At 47.5% G+C, this 18,055-nt stretch overlaps 1 protein-coding gene across 2 annotated transcripts in view; it reads left to right on the top strand.

The window, feature by feature from the left end:
- The first annotated feature begins 10,555 nt into the window (after positions 1 to 10,555).
- LOC103181824 (solute carrier family 13 member 4) overlaps positions 10,556 to 18,055 on the top strand; it is a 50,449-nt gene continuing 42,949 nt past the window's right edge. For both annotated transcript variants that reach the window (XM_007898537.2, XM_042335793.1), the window contains exon 1: positions 10,556 to 11,146. In XM_007898537.2, the coding sequence (XP_007896728.1) occupies positions 11,048 to 11,146 (99 nt within the window). In that variant the 5' untranslated portion in view covers positions 10,556 to 11,047. The remainder of the gene's footprint in view (positions 11,147 to 18,055) is intronic.

Genomic DNA, 18,055 nt, shown 5'->3' with positions numbered 1-18,055 from the left:
TCCAGCCTTTACCTAGTGCCTTTCCAACCTGTAAATGATAATAATAATCCTTGTATTTGATATAGCGCTTTTCACGTCTTCAAGATGTCTCAAAGCGCTTCACAGAATATACTGTAAAGTGAATTGACTGTATATTTGTGGGTGAAACGATGTTCAGGAGATCACATTTCTCCAGCTAGCGGATGCCTCTCAGCTCTTCATTCATTCTATCCATGAATAGAATAGTGATCCACTCTCTATCTGTGTTTACGGAGGGAATAACAGGTCAGACATACGGTGGAGCAGGAAGATCTGTGGAGGACAAGGATCGTGGAGGACAAGGATCTTGGATTGTATCGGTCCTGGATCGCATGGTAGAGGCAAAGAGATAATGGATGTGATCCGCACACATGTGGAAGTGGAGCTCGAATCCTGCAGATGATGTGACCTTCAATATTGCCTTCTCTTTAATTCACAGATATTCCTTTATTATTAACTTATGTTTAATTTATATATTATATACACATACATTACCTGCAATTTACATAAGATATATCCCTCCCTGGCCGCCCTCCACTTCAAAGCCCACCTTTAGACCCATCTTTTCGAACATTCTTTTGCCTTCAGAAGAGATAGTTCACACTTCAGACTTTTTGAGGTAAATCACAAACTCAGAAGCAGGGTGTTGTGCCCTAACTCGACTTCTGAATAGTCTTTGATAAAGTTGCACGCAAAAGACTCATTTACAAACTGTAGTCACCGAGTACCAAAGATGAGATGCTACAATATGAGCAAATTTATTTGCCATGCGCTTGGCACTTTGTGTCTTTTGTTGGTCCCTTTGCCAAGTTGACTGGTCAGGGCAGTCACTAACCTGACTCTCTTCAGCTGCTGTGTGTGTGCTGGGCTCTTTGCTGGACTGACCCCGTTCAAAAGCCTTCCTTTCAGCTTTCTGTTAAATTTACCAAACCAGTCTCCTTCCAATCATTATGCCAGGAGACTATGGGAAGTTATCTAAAATTGAATCCTAACCCTATTGAAAGAAATTCAAATTACAAAACATCCTTTCCCTACAAAACATCCTCTTCCCCCCAAAACACTCAACACTAACTGTTTCACAGGGTGTCAGTCTGGCTCAGTTGGTCTCCTCTAGACTGAGTCCAAGCCTCACATCAGGACTTTGAATGCACAGTCTAGGTGGAAACTCCAACATAGTGCTGGGGGAGCCCAACATTGTTGGAGATGCCGTCCTTCAGCTGAGACAATGAACTGAGGGCCATTCTGCTTGCTCAGATGGATGTTAAAGATGCAATGGCACTGTTTGAAAAGAGAAGGGAATTTCTTTCAGTTTCCAGAAAGGAGAGGGTGACCATTGGGCTGAATGCAAGATTGTACTGAAAGAGGTTAAAAAGATTCTGGGAGGCAAGAGAGAACTGGAAAGGGGCACAGCAACAACAACCATCTGCATTTATATAGCACCCTTCATGTGGAGTAACATCCCGGAGCGCTTGATAGTGCCAGAGTCTGACTCTGAGCCAGAGGAAGCGAGAGATAGGAGGTGACCGTGAACACAATCGAAAAGGAAGGTCTTTAGGTGGGATTTGAAAGTGGGGAAGGAGGGGACAAGATGGAGGGATTGAGTCAGAGAGTTCCAGAGTTTCAGAGCATATTGGCTGAATGCACGGCCACCAATGGTGGGACAGAGGGGACGAGGGACAAACAGGAGCGAAGGCAGTGGGTGGTGGAGTGGGGGTAAGCAGGTTAGATAGATAGGGAGGTGCAAGGGCATGAAGCTATTTGAAAACGAGTGTGAGGATCTTGAAATTGATCCGTTCGCTAATTGGGAGCCAGTGGAGCCTGGCAAGGACTGGTGTGATGGGGGGTATGGAATTTTGTACAGGTGAGTATCCAGGTGGTGGAGTTTTTAATCAGTTGAATTTTGTGTATGGTGAAGCTGGAGAGACCAGCGAGGAGGGCATTGAAATAGTCCAGCTGGGAGGTGACAAAAGGCGTGGACGAGGGTTTCGCCTGCGTTAGTTGTGAAGTATGGACAGACATAGGGAATGTGACAGAGGTTGCAAAAAAGCAGTCCTGGTCAGGGAGCCAGTGGAACTGGACAAGAATGGGGTAAGAGGGTCGTGGAGCCTGTTGTGGGAGAGGATACGGGTCGCAGAGATCTGGATGATCTAGAGCCTGTGGAGGGAGGAGTTGGGGAGGCCGACAAGCAGGGAGTTTACATAGTTGAGCCTGGATGTATGAGGGTCTCGGCGGCCTACTGTGGCGGAGCCAGGCAAGGTTGCAGAGTTGGGGAAAGGCGAGCAGATCACGGAATGGATGTAGGGGGATGAGGACAGTTGGTGGTAGATCAGGACGCTAAGGATGACAGTGGTTTTGAGGGGGAGTGGGACGGAGCATGAGGAGAGACTGGTTGATTATGTCAGCCGGCAGTGGAAGGGGATTTGGGCAACCAGAAGATCCTCAAGCCACAGCAAATGTAAAACACAATCCAGCTAAAAAAAATCTTTCAATATTACAGTAAGAGGGAAGTCAGGAAAAACTTGAAAACAAAACAAAAAAACTTGTCCGCAGGACACGCAGGAACTGTCTGTATGAATTACAAATCTAAGCTGTGCAAACAATGCAACATTTGCCACTCAATCCCCACCCCCACCTCTCCAATTGCCTGCTGTCATGTCAGGAGGACATCCCAAGATGCTGGACAATCAAGGGTTTGCACCAGAACTGCCAACCACTACAACTTATAACAAAACCATAATCACAGCCAACAGCCTACATTGCTAACCAAAATTTGGCCTCATATATGCATTCTGTTGCCAGGAAATCTGAGTTTTCTGTGAATATTGTTTTATCAACTCCGGGTATGGAAAGGTACAAGAGAGAGTTAAGCGAGAATAAAAACATATTACCTTCAGTTGTCATCTGTCACCGTAAGGTTTCCACTAGAACTCAATAATCTTAACGAGAATGGTCTCAGTTGGTTGAATATCTTGATTTGCAGTGTATAGCCAAACATATTTGACTGGCATATTTGACCACTTAACTCAATTGAACCCTTCTATACCCGAGGTGCGTCAAGCATCTTTGTCCGACAAGATAGCGGCCTTAAGGGTAAAAAAGGTACAAGTTTGTAAAGAAAAAAAACTTGCACATTTTTGATATTTTCCTTCCATTTTGCAAACATCTGTTAAGTTATGATTTTCAACTGTATGAAGGGATTGTCCATCTGAAATTCTCTCTGTAAACATTGGAGAACTATTTCCCTTTCCATTTTGACCTACAGAGAAGAAACAAATGGATTCACGATCCATTCTCATCTCTTGAAATTGAAATATCCTCATTGTTGGTGAAGACAAGCTTCTAGAACTGTGAAGTGATGAGGGTCTGAAGTTAGTTTCACCACATGTTCTTACCTACACCCTGGATTAATGTCCCGGAGTGAAATGGATATGGGTGCTCGCCTCGCAAGCTAAAGGACACAGGTTCAATTCCCGAGCAGGATGAAACCTTAGGTAAGTTTTCTTGGGAAGCTAGGCAATTTTCCTAGCAGTAAGTAGGAATCCGGTTATTAGTCGATCGTCAGATCGCTTTCCAGGGGTACTAATTTCTCCAAAGAAAAATAATAATAATTTGGTCACTCAAACCATAACTGGTTTGTGCGACAATGCTGTGTGAAGTTGGTTGCCACATTTCACAAAATACACAATGAATTCACTTTACAATATATTCTGTGAAGTGCTTTAAGATTTCTCAACGATGTGATAACGCACTATATCAAAATCAAGTATTATTATTATTACATTATTATAAGTCAGTGGGCAGAATTCAATGAATTCATCACTTAAACCTTTACTTCCCTTCTCTCCATCATGTCTGCAAAACTGGAGTTTCAGCAATGACATATCACAAACATAAAACATTTGCAACAGGTTGAATGTTGGAAAGAGTGTGTCCTTGTCAAATATCCTTCCAAGCTTTGGAAAAAAATAATAGTCCTTGTATTCAATATTGCGCCTTATCATGGCTTTGTGATGTTTCAAAGCGCTTCACGGAATATACTGTAAAGTGAGATGACTATATTTTGTGGGCGAATCGCAGCAGCCAATTGCGCGCAGAAGTGTCCCACAAACAATCGTGGATTGAGTGACCATATTATTATTATTGTTTTTTGAAGGGATTATTATCCCGGAAAAGAGATCTGGAAATCGACTAGCAATCAGGTTCCTACTTACCTTCAGGTAAACAGAGGCATGTGGAGAAGGAAACTTGCCTAATGTTCCGCCCTGCCTGGTATCGAACCCAGATTCACTTGCGAGGCAGGTGCTCTAACCACTTAGCTAGAGCACTCCATTTCCCCAAAATGTGTCTGCATAAGGTAGGCCAGCCATCTTGTCAAAAGTCTAGAGAGATTCTAAAAAGTCTAAAAAATTGATTAAACGCTGCACTAGAGTTCAATGTTGTTTAAAGAAGTCTCGGAGCGCATACCAGAAAAGGACAGCAACAGTCCAATTCCTCAAGGTCTCACACCAGTAAGTTGCTTTATCCCCCTCTCTAACGTTGCTGGTTAGTGCCCTCACTTGAGGATGCGCCAGACATAGGAGGAAAAATATGAGCAATGGTAAACGAGTTAAAGAAAAGTTAAAGATTCTCGGTCTGAATCATGTACTGAAGCTGAATTGTGATTCCATCTTTAACTCTCAATTTCCGGGTAATCCCCCTACTCCGCTGGTTCATTCCCCTCTTTTGAACACCTTACCCTCTGCCATCCCTTCAATCTGTCACAAAAAATTCTCCCAATTTATCGCCCCCCCAAAATCCTCCCCCACTTTCATCTCTGATATCTCCACCCTTCTAGCTTCCCTCTGCCTCTGCTCCGATCGCCTCATCATCCTAGGCGACTTCAACCTCCACTTCACCCCCTCTTGCTCCACCTTCTCATACTTCTCCTTGCTCCTCTCCTCTCTCAACCTCTTCCTCCACATCCACTCTGCTACCCACGTTCACGGTCACCTATTCGACTTGGTGATCACCCGGAGCCTCAGCATCTCGGATGTCAGCATCACCAACAAGGCCATCTCTGACCACCATTTAATCTCCCTCAACTCCTATATCCCTCTCCCCATTGCCTCCAAACCTATCACAATCTACTACCGCTTGTGGAAGAAGATCTCCTCGCAATCCCTCTTCACTGCCCTGGAGTCCTCTGAACTCTTCCCCCTCTGGCCAACCTCCTGCACCAACCCATCCTCTGCGTTTACTCTCCTCCACAGCACCCTCTCCACCACCTCGACACCCTTGCCCCCCTCACCTCCCGAACTGCCTCCTATTCCTGATCCTCACCCTGGTTCACCAGCCACCTCCAGTCGCTCAAGGGCCAGGTGCGGGCTGCTGAATGCACTTGGCTCAAATCTGGCCTACAACAAAACAACAACAACAAGATTGCATTTATAGAGCGCCTTTCAAGTCGAGAGGACATCCCAAGGCGCTGGACAGTTGGGTCAGGACCTGAGCAGGGGGGAAATGGTCAGGGTGAGGGGAGGGAAGGGAGGGATCGAGGAGGGGGTAGAGAGTTGAGAGGGGAGCTGAAGGCATGGTTGAAGAGAAAGGTCTTGAGACCGGCCTTGAAGGAGGAAAGGGAGGAGGCAAGGCGAAGGCACTGGGGGATGGAGTTCCAGAGCCTAGGGGCTGAGAGGCTGAAGGCCCGGCCACCGATGGTAGAGCGGTTAGGGCGGGGGATGTGGAGCAGACCGGAGCCAGAGGAGGCGAGCGAGGGTGGGAGTGATGTGGTCCCGAAGCCTGGTGCGGGACAGTACACGAGCTGCAGAGTTCTGAATGACCTGCAGCTTGTGGAGGGAGGTGCCGGGAAGGCCGGTGAAGAGAGAGTTCCCATAGTCCAGCCTTTAGGTGATAAAGGTGGCCTAATGGTCCACCGGCACATCTGGCTGGACACATGAAAATCTACCGCTCCGCTCTCGCCTCGGCCTAATTGTCCTTAATACTCCAGGTTAATCCTGGAGCCGAAGGGAAACCCCAGGCTCCTGTTCTCTACCACCAACCAGCTCCTCCGCTCTCCCCGCCACGCCTTGCAGGTTCTTTCCTCCAACTCCCACTGCGAGGAAATGCTGGACTTCCCCGAGTCCAAAATCGAGGGAATCCGCTCACCTGCCACGGCCGTCCCAACTTCCACCCCCTTCCTACCCCCTATCCCCCCACACTCCAAGCACTATCCATCCCTCCTTACACACCTTTGAACCTGTCATCCCTCCTCTGTCATAACCACCATACTCTCTATGAAGCTCACCACCTGCTCCCTGGACACCATCCCCACCCCTCTCCTTAAATCCCAGCTCCACCTACTTGCCCCACTACTCGCTGACATCATCAACCTCTCCCTGTAATCTAGCACTATTCCTAGCCCCCTCAAAACAGCCACCATCATCCCCACCTTGAAGAAACCTTCCCTTGACCCATCACAGCTATCCAGCTACCGGCCCATCTCTCACCACCCTTTTCTATCTAAGGTCCTTGAGAGAGCCGTCGCCTCCCAGCTTCGCTCTTTCCTCTCCTCGCACTCCCTCCATGAGCCCCTCTAATCGGGTTTCCATGCTGCCCACAGCACAGAAACTGCTCTGGACAAGGACACAAACAACATCCTGACTATGTGCGACCAGGGCTCCCACTGCGTCCTCATTCATCTCGACCTCTCCGCTGCCTTTGATACTGTGGGCCACTCAATCCTCCTCCACCGCCTCTCCTCCTACCTCAACCTTCAAGGTTCTGTCCTTAACTGGTTCCGATCCTACCTTTTACACCGCCTCCACTTCGTCTCTGCAAGCGGCTTCTCCTCCAGCCCCTGCACCATCTCATGCGGCTTTCCTCAGGGCTCTGTCCTCGGTCCCCTCCTCTTCACCTTCTACATGCTCCCCCTTGGTGACATCATCCACAGACATGGGGTAAATTTCCACATGTATGCGGATGACACCCAACTATCTCTCTGCCTCAACCCTGAACTCCAGGACTACTGGCGTTCTGACCGACTGCCTGTCCGACATCAAGTCCTGGATGAGTGACAACTTTCTCCAACTCAACATAAGCAAGACCGAGGCCCTCCTGATTGGCTCGCGCCAGCACCTCCGCACCTCAGGCGCTGGCAGCATCAGCCTCCAGGGCTGCACACTCAATCTCACAAAGCCAGTCAGGAACCTGGGTGTCTTGCATGACCCTGAACTGTCCTTTCTCCCCTTCATCCGCGCCATGACCGGCACTGCCTACCACCACCTCTACAACATTGCCAGACTCCGCCACTGCCTCACCTCTCTGCCGAAACCCTCACCCACACATTCGTCACATCAAGGCTCAATTATGGAAATTCCCTCCTCATCGGCCTTCCCAACTCTTCCCTTCACAAGCTGCAGATCATCCAAAACTCTGCAACTCGTGTACTCTCGCGCACCAGACTCCGTGACCCCACGGCTCCCACCCTCGCCCATCCATGGCCTTACCCCCTCCTACCTCTCTGACCTGCTGACTCCCTACCAACCTGCCCACTCCCTCCGTTCAGCGGGCTCTGGCCTGCTCCATGTCTCCTGCCCGACCCGCCCTACCATCGGTGGCCGGATTCAGCCTCTCTGCCTCCACACTCTGGAACTCCATCCGCAGTTCCTTCGTCTCGCTTCCTCCCTTGCTTCCTTCAAGACCCTCCTCTTCGATCGCCCTCCCACCTCTCTGCCTTCCCTCATCCCTACCCCACCCCTCCCCCATGCTCGGGTCCTGACCACTGACTGTCCAGCATCTTGGGACGTTCTCCCAATGTGAAAGGCACTCCATAAATGTAATTTTAGAGGCTTAGTGAGGTTAATCGGGGAGAATACTGAGGTCATACAAATGAGGCAGAGATGAGATGAGAAGGGAAATTAACTGAGATGGGGCATTGAAAGAGGTAGAGGAACCCAGGTCAGAAAACAGCTTACATGTCGACAATATTTTACCACATACCTCACTCTTCCATGTTATATTCTCTTCCATGTTATATAGTTGGGTGGAGGAGCCTCATCTACATGCTCCCTCTCGGCAATGTCATCCGCAGACTTGGGATTAACTTCCACATGTGTGCGAGTGACACCCAGATCTACTTCTCCTCCTCTAGCTGCAACATTGTTGATGTTCTGTCGGCTTGTTTCCTACAGCTGAATGTCAGCAAGACCGAAGCCATACTCTTTGGCTCCCGTCAACATCTTCTCTCCTGCGAGTTTGAACTTCTCAACCTCCTCGGGCTCTCCCTCAAACTCTTCGAACCTGTGTGCAACTTAGGCGTCTAGTTGATCCCCAGCTTTCCTTTCTACTACACATCCGTTCCTTAATCAGGAACACTTTTTCCCACCTCCACCACATTGCCCACCTCCGTCCATACCTCACACCCAAAGTAGCCGAAACCCTTGTCCACTCCTTCGTCACTTCCTGGCTGAATTATTCCAAAGACCTCTTCGCCAGTCTACCCAGCTCCACCATACACAAAACCCAATTAATTAAAAACTCTGCCACCCAGATACTCACCCCACCAAACTCCATATCCCCATCACACCAGTCCTTGTCAGGCTCCACTGGCTCCCAATCACCAACGGACTGACTTCAAGATCCTCTCACTTGTTTTCAAATCACTTAATTGGCTCATACCTTCCTGCTTATCCAACCTGCTTACCCCTCACTCCACCTCCGTTCAGCCTCCCAATTGTCCCCAGTAACCCCGCTCTACCATCAGTGGCCTTGTCTTCAACCACTACACCCCGAAACTCTGGAACTCTCTCTCTCTCAACCCCTCCACCTTGCCCCCTCCCTCCCCACCTTCAAACCCCGCATAAAGACCTTCCTTTTTGATCGTGCTTACAGTCACCTCCACCCCCTCCCCTCTCCCCTTGGCTCTTTGTCAGACTCTGCCACTGTGAAGCACGCCGGGACACTACCCTGCATGAAGGGCGCTATATAAATGCAAGTCGCTGTTGTTGGGTGGGTGGAGGATACGAGTCTTGGGGCAAAACTCCTTTCAGAAACTCTTTTTGAAAGTGCGTTTGGTCAACTTCCTCACCCGCCCCATTCCTTTCTCCCCACTCAGCTCGGTCTTCCACGTAGCCCGCGAGAAGCGCTCGGGGCGTTAACCTGCGGTGATAGGCACTTCGCTGGGGCAAGTTGTTGATGTGGAGACATTAAGACTGTGAAGGAATTTGGATCCCACAGCAAAAAAAAGATGGTCAGTCATCAGCAAAAGTAGGCGGAGTCCGTGTGGGGAAATCCTATCTCCTGATTGGCTGGAGGAGGCCTGACAGCTGGTGATTGGCGGGGATTCCCTCTCTGGGGGCGTCACTTTCTTGGACCGAACTTCAGAGAGAGTTTAGCATTAAAGTTGGGGAGAAGTGGGGGGAGAGAGAGGGGGGAGAGAGAGGGGGGAAAAGGCTCTGAACAACCCACAGGGGACAGAAGGCACAGGGTCCGGGGTGGGGGGGGGTGTGGGTTGTGGGGGAGGAAGAGAATGACTGGGAAGCTGACGCCACTCACAATACGTTGCAGCTCCACTCGAGAGAAAAAAGATTGAAAGGTAACCAGGCAGAGACCAAGGGGGTCAGCAGTGGTGCCTGAGAGAGGAGAGGGCAGGGCAGGGCAGGGCAGGGTAGGGCAGGGTAGGGCAGGGCAGGGCAGGGCAGGGTAGGGCAGGGCAGGGCAGGCAGGGCAAGGCAGGGCAGGGCAGGGTAGGGTAGGGCAGGGCAGGGCAGGGCAGGGTAGAGCAGGGTAGGGTAGGGTAGGGTAGGGCAGAGCAGAGCAGGGCAGGGCAGGGTAGGGCAGAGCAGGGTAGGGTAGGGTAGGGCAGGGTAGAGCAGGGCAGGGCAGGGTAGGGTAGGGTAGGGTAGGGTAGGGCAGGGTAGGGTAGGGTAGGGTAGGGCAGAGCAGGGCAGGGTAGGGTAGGGCAGGGTAGAGTAGGGCAGGGTAGGGTAGGGCAGGGTAGAGCAGGGCAGGGCAGGGTAGGGTAGGGTAGGGCAGGGTAGGGTAGGGTAGGGCAGAGCAGGGCAGGGTAGGGTAGGGCAGGGTAGAGTAGGGCAGGGCAGAGCAGGGTAGGGCAGGGTAGAGCAGGGCAGGGCAGAGCAGGGCAGGGCAGGGTAGGGTAGGGCAGGGTAGGGTAGGGTAGGGCAGAGCAGGGCAGGGTAGGGTAGGGCAGGGTAGAGTAGGGCAGGGCAGAGCAGAGCAGGGTAGGGCAGGGTAGAGCAGGGCAGGGCAGAGCAGGGCAGGGTAGGGTAGGGCAGGGTAGAGCAGGGCAGGGCAGAGCAGGGCAGAGCAGGGTAGGGCAGGGTAGAGCAGGGCAGGGCAGAGCAGGGCAGGGTAGGGTAGGGCAGGGTAGGGAGAGCAGGGCAGGGCAGAGCAGGGCAGGGCAGAGCAGAGCAGGGCAGGGCAGAGCAGGGCAGGGCAGAGCAGGGCAGGGCAGAGCAGGGCAGGGTAGGGTAGGGTAGGGCAGGGCAGGGCAGGGTAGGGCAGGGCAGGGCAGGGCAGGGCAGGGTAGGGTAGGGCAGGGCAGGGTAGGGTAGGGCAGGGCAGCCGCTGGACTGAGACTGAAACGGACCCTGTTAACCTGCGCTGAACAAATCAACGCACTGGAACACCCGACCCTGTGCTGGACAACACAACACAACACAGCGCATCGCAACGCAACGCATCGCGCACCGGATTTATTGGAGACTCGAATCAGACCCTCTCACAGCGTTCGGTCTCAGGCTCCAGACACTCGAGGAAACCCGAGGAGAGTTGGGTGTCGAGGGTCAAACATCCCTGACCTGAGGCTCCATTCAACTAACAAACCTAAAGCCACAAGGAAAGACCTTCCAGATTAAGAGGGTCTCCCCATCTCTCTCTCTCTCTCTCTCTACCTCTCTCTCTCTCACTCTCTCTTTCTCAAGAACTGGACTCCAGATCTCCTGCGCTCCTCCAGGGGTTTTTACTCCCATGAGAAGGCGCACCACCACCGGACTCCGTGAAGGTTTCTCAGCAAACGGGACGCGAGAAGTACAACATGGGATCGTTGAGGAACATCTGGAGAGCTCGGAAGTTGCTGCTGGTCATCCTGATCCCTCTGCTGTTGCTTCCCTTACCTCTGCTCTACCCGGACAACGTAAGTGCAGAAGGCAGAAAGCTTTCTCCTCAGTGGTTAGAAAGCTTTCTCTCAGTAGTTAATTGTGTTTTAATAACCCTGAACCGCTCTTCCACCCAGCAGTTATTGCCCTTCAAAATACTTTACCGAGTTGCCCATCAGGAGACTGGAGTGAAGCAGTGATACAACAATAACAGCTTGGATTTATATAGCACCCTCCACGCCGGACGGCGTCTCAGAGCGCTTCACAGTAATGGATCCCAGGGCCGAGCCCAGGGTGAGGGGGAGGAAGGTGAACCAAAGGTGCGATCGAAAAGAAAGGTGATGGGTGGGAAACTCACCATTGAATAGCATAGGTAGTCCAGGTATTTCATCAGATGCCTCAGAGAAATGAGGGAACCCAGAGTAAACTGATAATAATAATAATAATAATAATAATAATAATCCTTGTATTTGATATAGCATCTTGTCACTTTCTTGAGCCATCTCAAAGCGCTTCACCAATTATATTGTATATATTGTGTGGTTAATCAGGGAGAATAATGAGGTTATACAAATGAGGAGAGTTGAGATGAAACAGGGAAATGAACCGAGATGGGGTATGAAAAGAGGTAGAGGAAGGCAGGTCAGAACACAGCTTACAAGTATAAGAATCTCCCGCATACATCACTCTTCCACGTTCCACAGATCAATGTGAAAGGTGCTATATCATTTTTTATTGTATTTATAATCAGAATCTCATCTTGGTGCCAACTGACCATTACTTCTTGATCATCTTGTTGCCTCTCCTTCTCTTTCACCTTGTCTTGTGCCATGAGTCTTGATCCTTTTCAAGTTGCTCAAATTAAAAGTACAGTGAGTACCTTCTATAATTGGGAAGAAATGGAACTGAATTTTATCTGAGTTGGGATTAAGTATCAGTGAAACCTGATCCTGTCCTCTCCTGACATGAATACATCTGTCATTTTCAAGAAAGGATTACTATATCTTCATCAGGATTTTTTTTTTCGGTCAGCCAGGTATCAGCCATTGCCGTGTTTAAGATTATCCAAACCAAACTGAGAGTTCCATGCATTCCCAACTATTGTAAATTCCAGCTAAAACCACATATCTTTTCATTAAACTGCCTGGCTGGCAAGTTTTCCCACTGCTTGCCCAGCTCGGATCACCCTACCTGTTAGGACAAGGCTTACAAAGTTAACAGGTACTGAATTGGGAAAAAAAATCCCTGCCCCCAGTGACTGTCTACCCAGCCAAGTCTCGCTGATGAACTTTCCAAGTCTTGCTGAGTCATCACCAGCACCCTGGAGTACTGTAGGCCCTCCTGGCTCAGCATCAGGACTACTGAGAACACCCATGATAATCAGGATGGAGATATTCCTTCGTTGTGGGTGGAGATATTCCTTCCTGCCCCAGGAACTTTGTTCAGTTGTCACACACTCATTTCCACCTCATCCAAGATCAGAAAGCTCAGCAAAGGCTAGGTTCTACCTTGTAACTTACTGAAAGACTATACAAATGTAATTTGTTGTTGTTGTTGATCTGCCTCATTTTCTACTGCCGCTAATGGTGCATTTATCCACACATGCAATAGGTATAAGCCTCAACCATGCTTGTGAAATCTTTTGCCTTGCTGAATCCAACTTCTACTCCTGGTGGTTTCAAAAGCAGCCATATCTGCTATCACCACCCACAACCAAACTCCAAAAAATTGATGATATTGAGTTTCCTGGATGAGATGGATCCAATCTCCCCAATGGCCTCCTCCTAATCCTCAAAAGATGGTCTGGTTTTAGTAGAAAAGGGTGCTATTGCAGTTTCTGGTGCATTATTGGATTGATTTTGCAATAATGTAATAATATAACATTTGATATAGATGATGTCAACACATGATCAATATGTCTCAAAGCACTTCACAAGATTTACTGTAAAGTAAATTTACTGTAAATTTATTGTGCACATGTAGGCAAACGAGGCAGCCAAAATGCGCAAGCAATGACCCACAAATATCCCCAAAGTGAATGGCATATTTTACCTGGGGGATTATTGGCCGGGACAGCAGAAGCAACTCCCCTCTCTTTTCAAATAGAGTTCCTGGGATCTTTACAACAGATGGGACCTCAATTTAAGGCAATGGATGCAATGAAATGAATGATGTTGATGTTCAGACATTGCAAAATGGGGCACATTGAGGCACAGAACATCATTTTGAAATGTAAAATAAAAAATAATTAGATTTGAGATACAGTAAAACTGATATAGTCTGTTCAGCATAAATCATATAATCACCTAAGTCGTAATCTACCCAAGTCCCATTCAAGAGTTTATATTCTATGCAAGTTTGGCATAACTCATACTTTGCATAAATAATAATAATAATCCTTGCATTTGATATAGCGCTTTTTGTGGGCGAACGCGGCAACAAATTGCACACAGCAGTGTCCCACAAACGGTCATGGATTGAGTGACCAAATTGTTGTTATTTTTTTGAAGGAATTATTAATCCCGCAAAGAGATCTGCCAACTAACAATCAGGTTCCTATGTACGGTCCCAACTGATATGACTTATTTGGTATGATATATGGTTTACTATATTTCCAGTGGGAGAGTGACAGTGTTCTGGAAAATCTGGTTTCTCTGGTAAATGAATGAGTCCAAGCAGCTTGAACGTGGTCTGTACTATACTTGGTTCCTGATTTTCAGAACACAGTGCTAGGAAACCAAAGATTGAGTAGTTTTATCATTCGGTCTGATGTCAAACACTCACCTTACACTGTTATAATGGGACTTTAAACAAGGAGTATTATCTTTAGGTCTCCTCTTAAATCAAATGGTTACCAATGTAATCATGATTAACTTTGATATCATTAAGTTACAAAGACACAGATGGTACTAAAGAAAGTGCTGATGGAGGAATAAACAGCATCAACAGCAGTGAAACAGACATCTGATCTAATTGTGCAATGTTGATCGGGGTCACTTCTCAGTGTGCTTCATATACTCAGCCTGTCTGAGGATTACATTCAGAAAAACAGAGATAACATGAGATAGGTTTCTTCTGCTGAGAGAATCTACGTCTATTAAAAAAGTAAATGAGTAAAGACCAAGTAAAGGATTTGGCAGTAATCTGAGTCAGGTGTACTCTTGAGTCTCTTATAATGCTTCGTGTTCAAAACCGTATCAATGGGAATTCCTACAATTTGTAGAAAAGATTTACCAGCAGACAACGTCCTGGTGTCCCAGTAATAACCGAGATGACAGTACATGTGAAACTGGACAGGCGAGGTGTGACGTGTGACAAAGAGAGTGGAGTAATAAACAACAAAAACTTACATTTAAATAGCACCCTCCATGCCGGGCAGCACCTCCAAGCTCTTAATAATGGCAGACCCCAAGGCCGAGCCAGGTGAAGGGGGAAGGTGACCGTAGGCGCGATCAAAGAGGAAGGTCTTCAGGCATGACCTGAAGATGGGGAAGGAGGGGGCGAAGTGAAGGGGTTGAGGTAGGGAGTTCCGAAGTTTCGGGGCATAGTGGTTGAAAGCCGCCGATGGTGGATTGAACGATTCGGAGGACACGGAGGAGGCTGGACCCAGTAGAGCGGAGGCAGCAGGTACTGCTGTGGAGAGAGAAGAGATTAGAACGATGGGGGGGTGCCAAGGAATGGAGGGAGTTAAAAACTAGAGTGAGGATCTTGAAGTTGATCCGCTCTGTGAGAGGGAGCCAATGGAGTTTGGCAAGCTCTGGAGTAATCGGGGTACAAAGTTTGGTGCGGGTGAGAGTAAGGCTGGCGGAGTTTTGAATGAACTGAATTTTTTGAGTATTGGAGGAGGGGAGACTGACGAGGACGGCATTAGGGTAGTCCAGCCGAGAGGTGAAAAAGGCGTAGACGAGGGTTTCGGCAGCTTTGAGGGTGAGGTATTGTCGGAGGTGGGCAGTGAAGGTGGAAGGAAGTGGTTCTGGTCCGGGAACAGATGTGGGGGAGGAAGAAGAACTGGGGATCGAATCTGATGCCTAAGTTGCGCATGGGTTCAGAGAGTTTTAAGGACAGGTTGGGTAGGTTGAGGAAGTCGGAACCATGGCGGTACGTGTGAAGATGCTTGAGCCACAGCTGGTGGTGAACCGTGAGGCTGGTTTTCTGCCACCTAGAGCAGCTGGGTTTGGGACTTTAGAGAGCGGAGATGGCTGTTGTACCAGGGGGCGTAAGTGATTCATGAGAATACATTGGACCAGAAAAGACCATTATGAATCGTCTGAGAGAGTACCATTTTTCCAAAATGCCATTTCATTACTCCACTGTTATCATCTACCTATCAATTCCCACTGTTATCACATACCTATCTGAATTCCCTCTTGAAATGCTCGCACTATCTGCTGCCTTGGGCAATCTGTATCACATATTCAAAACCTTCTGTATAAAGCGTTTAAATTTAAGTATCTGCTCATTTACGCCTTTTCTTCTTGAGAATATAAATCTTCAGATTGACTTCTTGATCCTATCAAACATATTATTGGAGTTGAACTTATTATATCCTTTCTGATCCAGAAAACCTCAATCAGATCATCCTTTGATCTTCTCATCTCGTCAAAACATCCATAGTTTCTTCATCCCCCCTCGAAGCTCAGACGCCTAGTTCCATATATCAGTTTGGGTGTGGATTCGCTATAACTTTTCCAATGACAGGAGGACCCTGCTATAATAAAGACACATAATATCCCAACTTCCACAGGGTATCTAACAAGTCCTCTTACCCCCTGTCACAAGACAGCAATATGAGACTATGGAAGAGTTGAAACAAGGTGTCAAATATGCATTCCGCCTCTTCACTCCACCATGTTACGGAAGCTGTCGCACTGAACATGGCAACAGATCATTATCTGCCATGAAAATGATGGTGCTCACACCGATTCTCTGGATGTCTGAGCATCTAAATACAGTTAAACATGTACTGAATACATTTAAGTACTTCTAAATACAATTAACACTGCAGTTAATTTTCCCATATGTTTCAATTGGTGGTCAGTACACTGTAGAAAAAACATATGGGGTAATAGATCTTTTTGGACTCTCTGTACCTTACTTTGATATCCTCACTCTTACTTCCTGCAGTTTATTTTGTCTTGATGCTGTCACCTAGTATTGATGGTGTTAATGAGTGGTGATGGCACCTTTAGAATATTTTGCGCATTCTGCTGTTCAAGAAACATTACTTTTGCAGATTAGCTGCCACGTGTCTGCACAGTAAGACTCTTTATTATATAACTTTTTTTTTCCAGATGGTCATCACATTGTTTGATTGTTATTAATTTTATGTTCCATCGCCATTTGGTTTAGCTCGATGTAAAAAGACCTTCCTGCTGTTGTTATTTCAAAGGTCATTTTTTTCTCTTGACTAGTCTGGTTTATATTCCCTTCATAATTGCAAAGCCTCACCAATATTAGATTAATTGGCTGCTCAATCTATTGTTGGTTACAGGACTTTGCTGTCTCTGATTAACTGTCGTGTTTGCCTGCATACCGTTCACATCATAGCTAATTGCTTCTAATTCATTCCTTTGAGAAGTGTATTTTTCATGAAAGTCACTATTTCAATGCAAGCTATTAATTTTTAACACCCTCTTGAAACTCACTCCACTGATGGCAAAGGTGCTGATATCAACTGTGGTGTCTTTACCTCTTCCCTGCCTAAAATCAACTGACTTAGCACAGACTGAGGATTGAACCTGGGAGCTTTCCGGCTCAGCTTTTTACTGGTTTAAACTCAATAAGCCACTGAGGGAGCTTTTATTAACAACGGGATTGTCGTTACCCAGCTCTCAGGTGCTGCTCCAGTGTTTGCGTAACTCTTAATAAATACTTACTGGATCCTTGTATTTTTTTGAGCATTTGAGACTAAATCAATTGGTTTGGCTGACTTGCAGACATTTGCTTCTTTGATATTCTTCAAAACGTTTGCCTGACTTGTGTTCACGATTCCAGAGCAAAACCGTTAGAACTGGAATTTGATCAGTTTTTGTTCGTGAAAACTGATGGAAATAAATTTAGTATGTATGACCTTGTGATCTTTGTGAGAATGCTACTACTGAACCAAGATGACAGACTAAAGGGATTTTAAGGGATTGTTCACATGCCATCACTGGGTGTAAATCTCCGCTCTGCATTGGAATCAGATCTGACCAGGTACAAGCCCAGCTCAGTTGGTAACACCCTTTTGGGTTTAAGCCCAATATTGGAACTCTGAGCTCATACTCTCATGCAGTGGTTAGAGCACTTGCTTTGCAAGCGAGAGACCTGAGTTCAATTCCAGGCAGGGCGAAACCTTGGGCAAGTTTCCTTACTCCACACCCCTAATAATAATCCCTCCAAAAACTAAAAACAATATAATAAAATTGGTCATTTTCAATCTACGACTGTTTGTGGGACATTGCTGTGCGCAATTGGCTGCCGCGTTCGCCCTCAAATATACAGTCAATTCACGTTACAGTATATTCTGTGAAGCGCTTTGGGACGTCCTCCCGACGTGAAAAGCGCTATATCAAATGCAAGGATTATTATTATTATTATTCTCAGACGAGCCACCCTTCAAATGTTTATCAAGTGCCGGCCTGCCTATCCTGGCTGACCCTTTAGAACCACACTCTGATCCCAGTTTTGAATTCTGTTAAGTCAGCATCTCAGCAGTGTTCTGGGGGGTGGGGGGTGTTGGGGGTTGGTCAATGGGTCCGATTCCTTTGCCAAGTCCTTCAATTTGGACCCCATTAGTGAGATTTTCTGTTTAACTTGTGCTGCACGTTTGACAAAAAAAAAGGGTCTCCTGGAGCAAATAATTTCTGTAAATTATTGAAAGTTCACTTTACTAATGGGATAATTTTGCCATCAAATTACATATAACTCAGCATAAAATACCATGCAGCTGCGATTCCTGAGCAGGC

This window comes from Callorhinchus milii, unplaced genomic scaffold, assembly GCF_018977255.1.
Source record: "Callorhinchus milii isolate IMCB2004 unplaced genomic scaffold, IMCB_Cmil_1.0 Scaffold5, whole genome shotgun sequence".
Classification (NCBI taxonomy): domain Eukaryota; kingdom Metazoa; phylum Chordata; class Chondrichthyes; order Chimaeriformes; family Callorhinchidae; genus Callorhinchus; species Callorhinchus milii.
The sequence above is the reverse complement of the archived record's forward strand: the minus strand, read 5'-3'. Positions and strand labels throughout refer to the sequence as shown.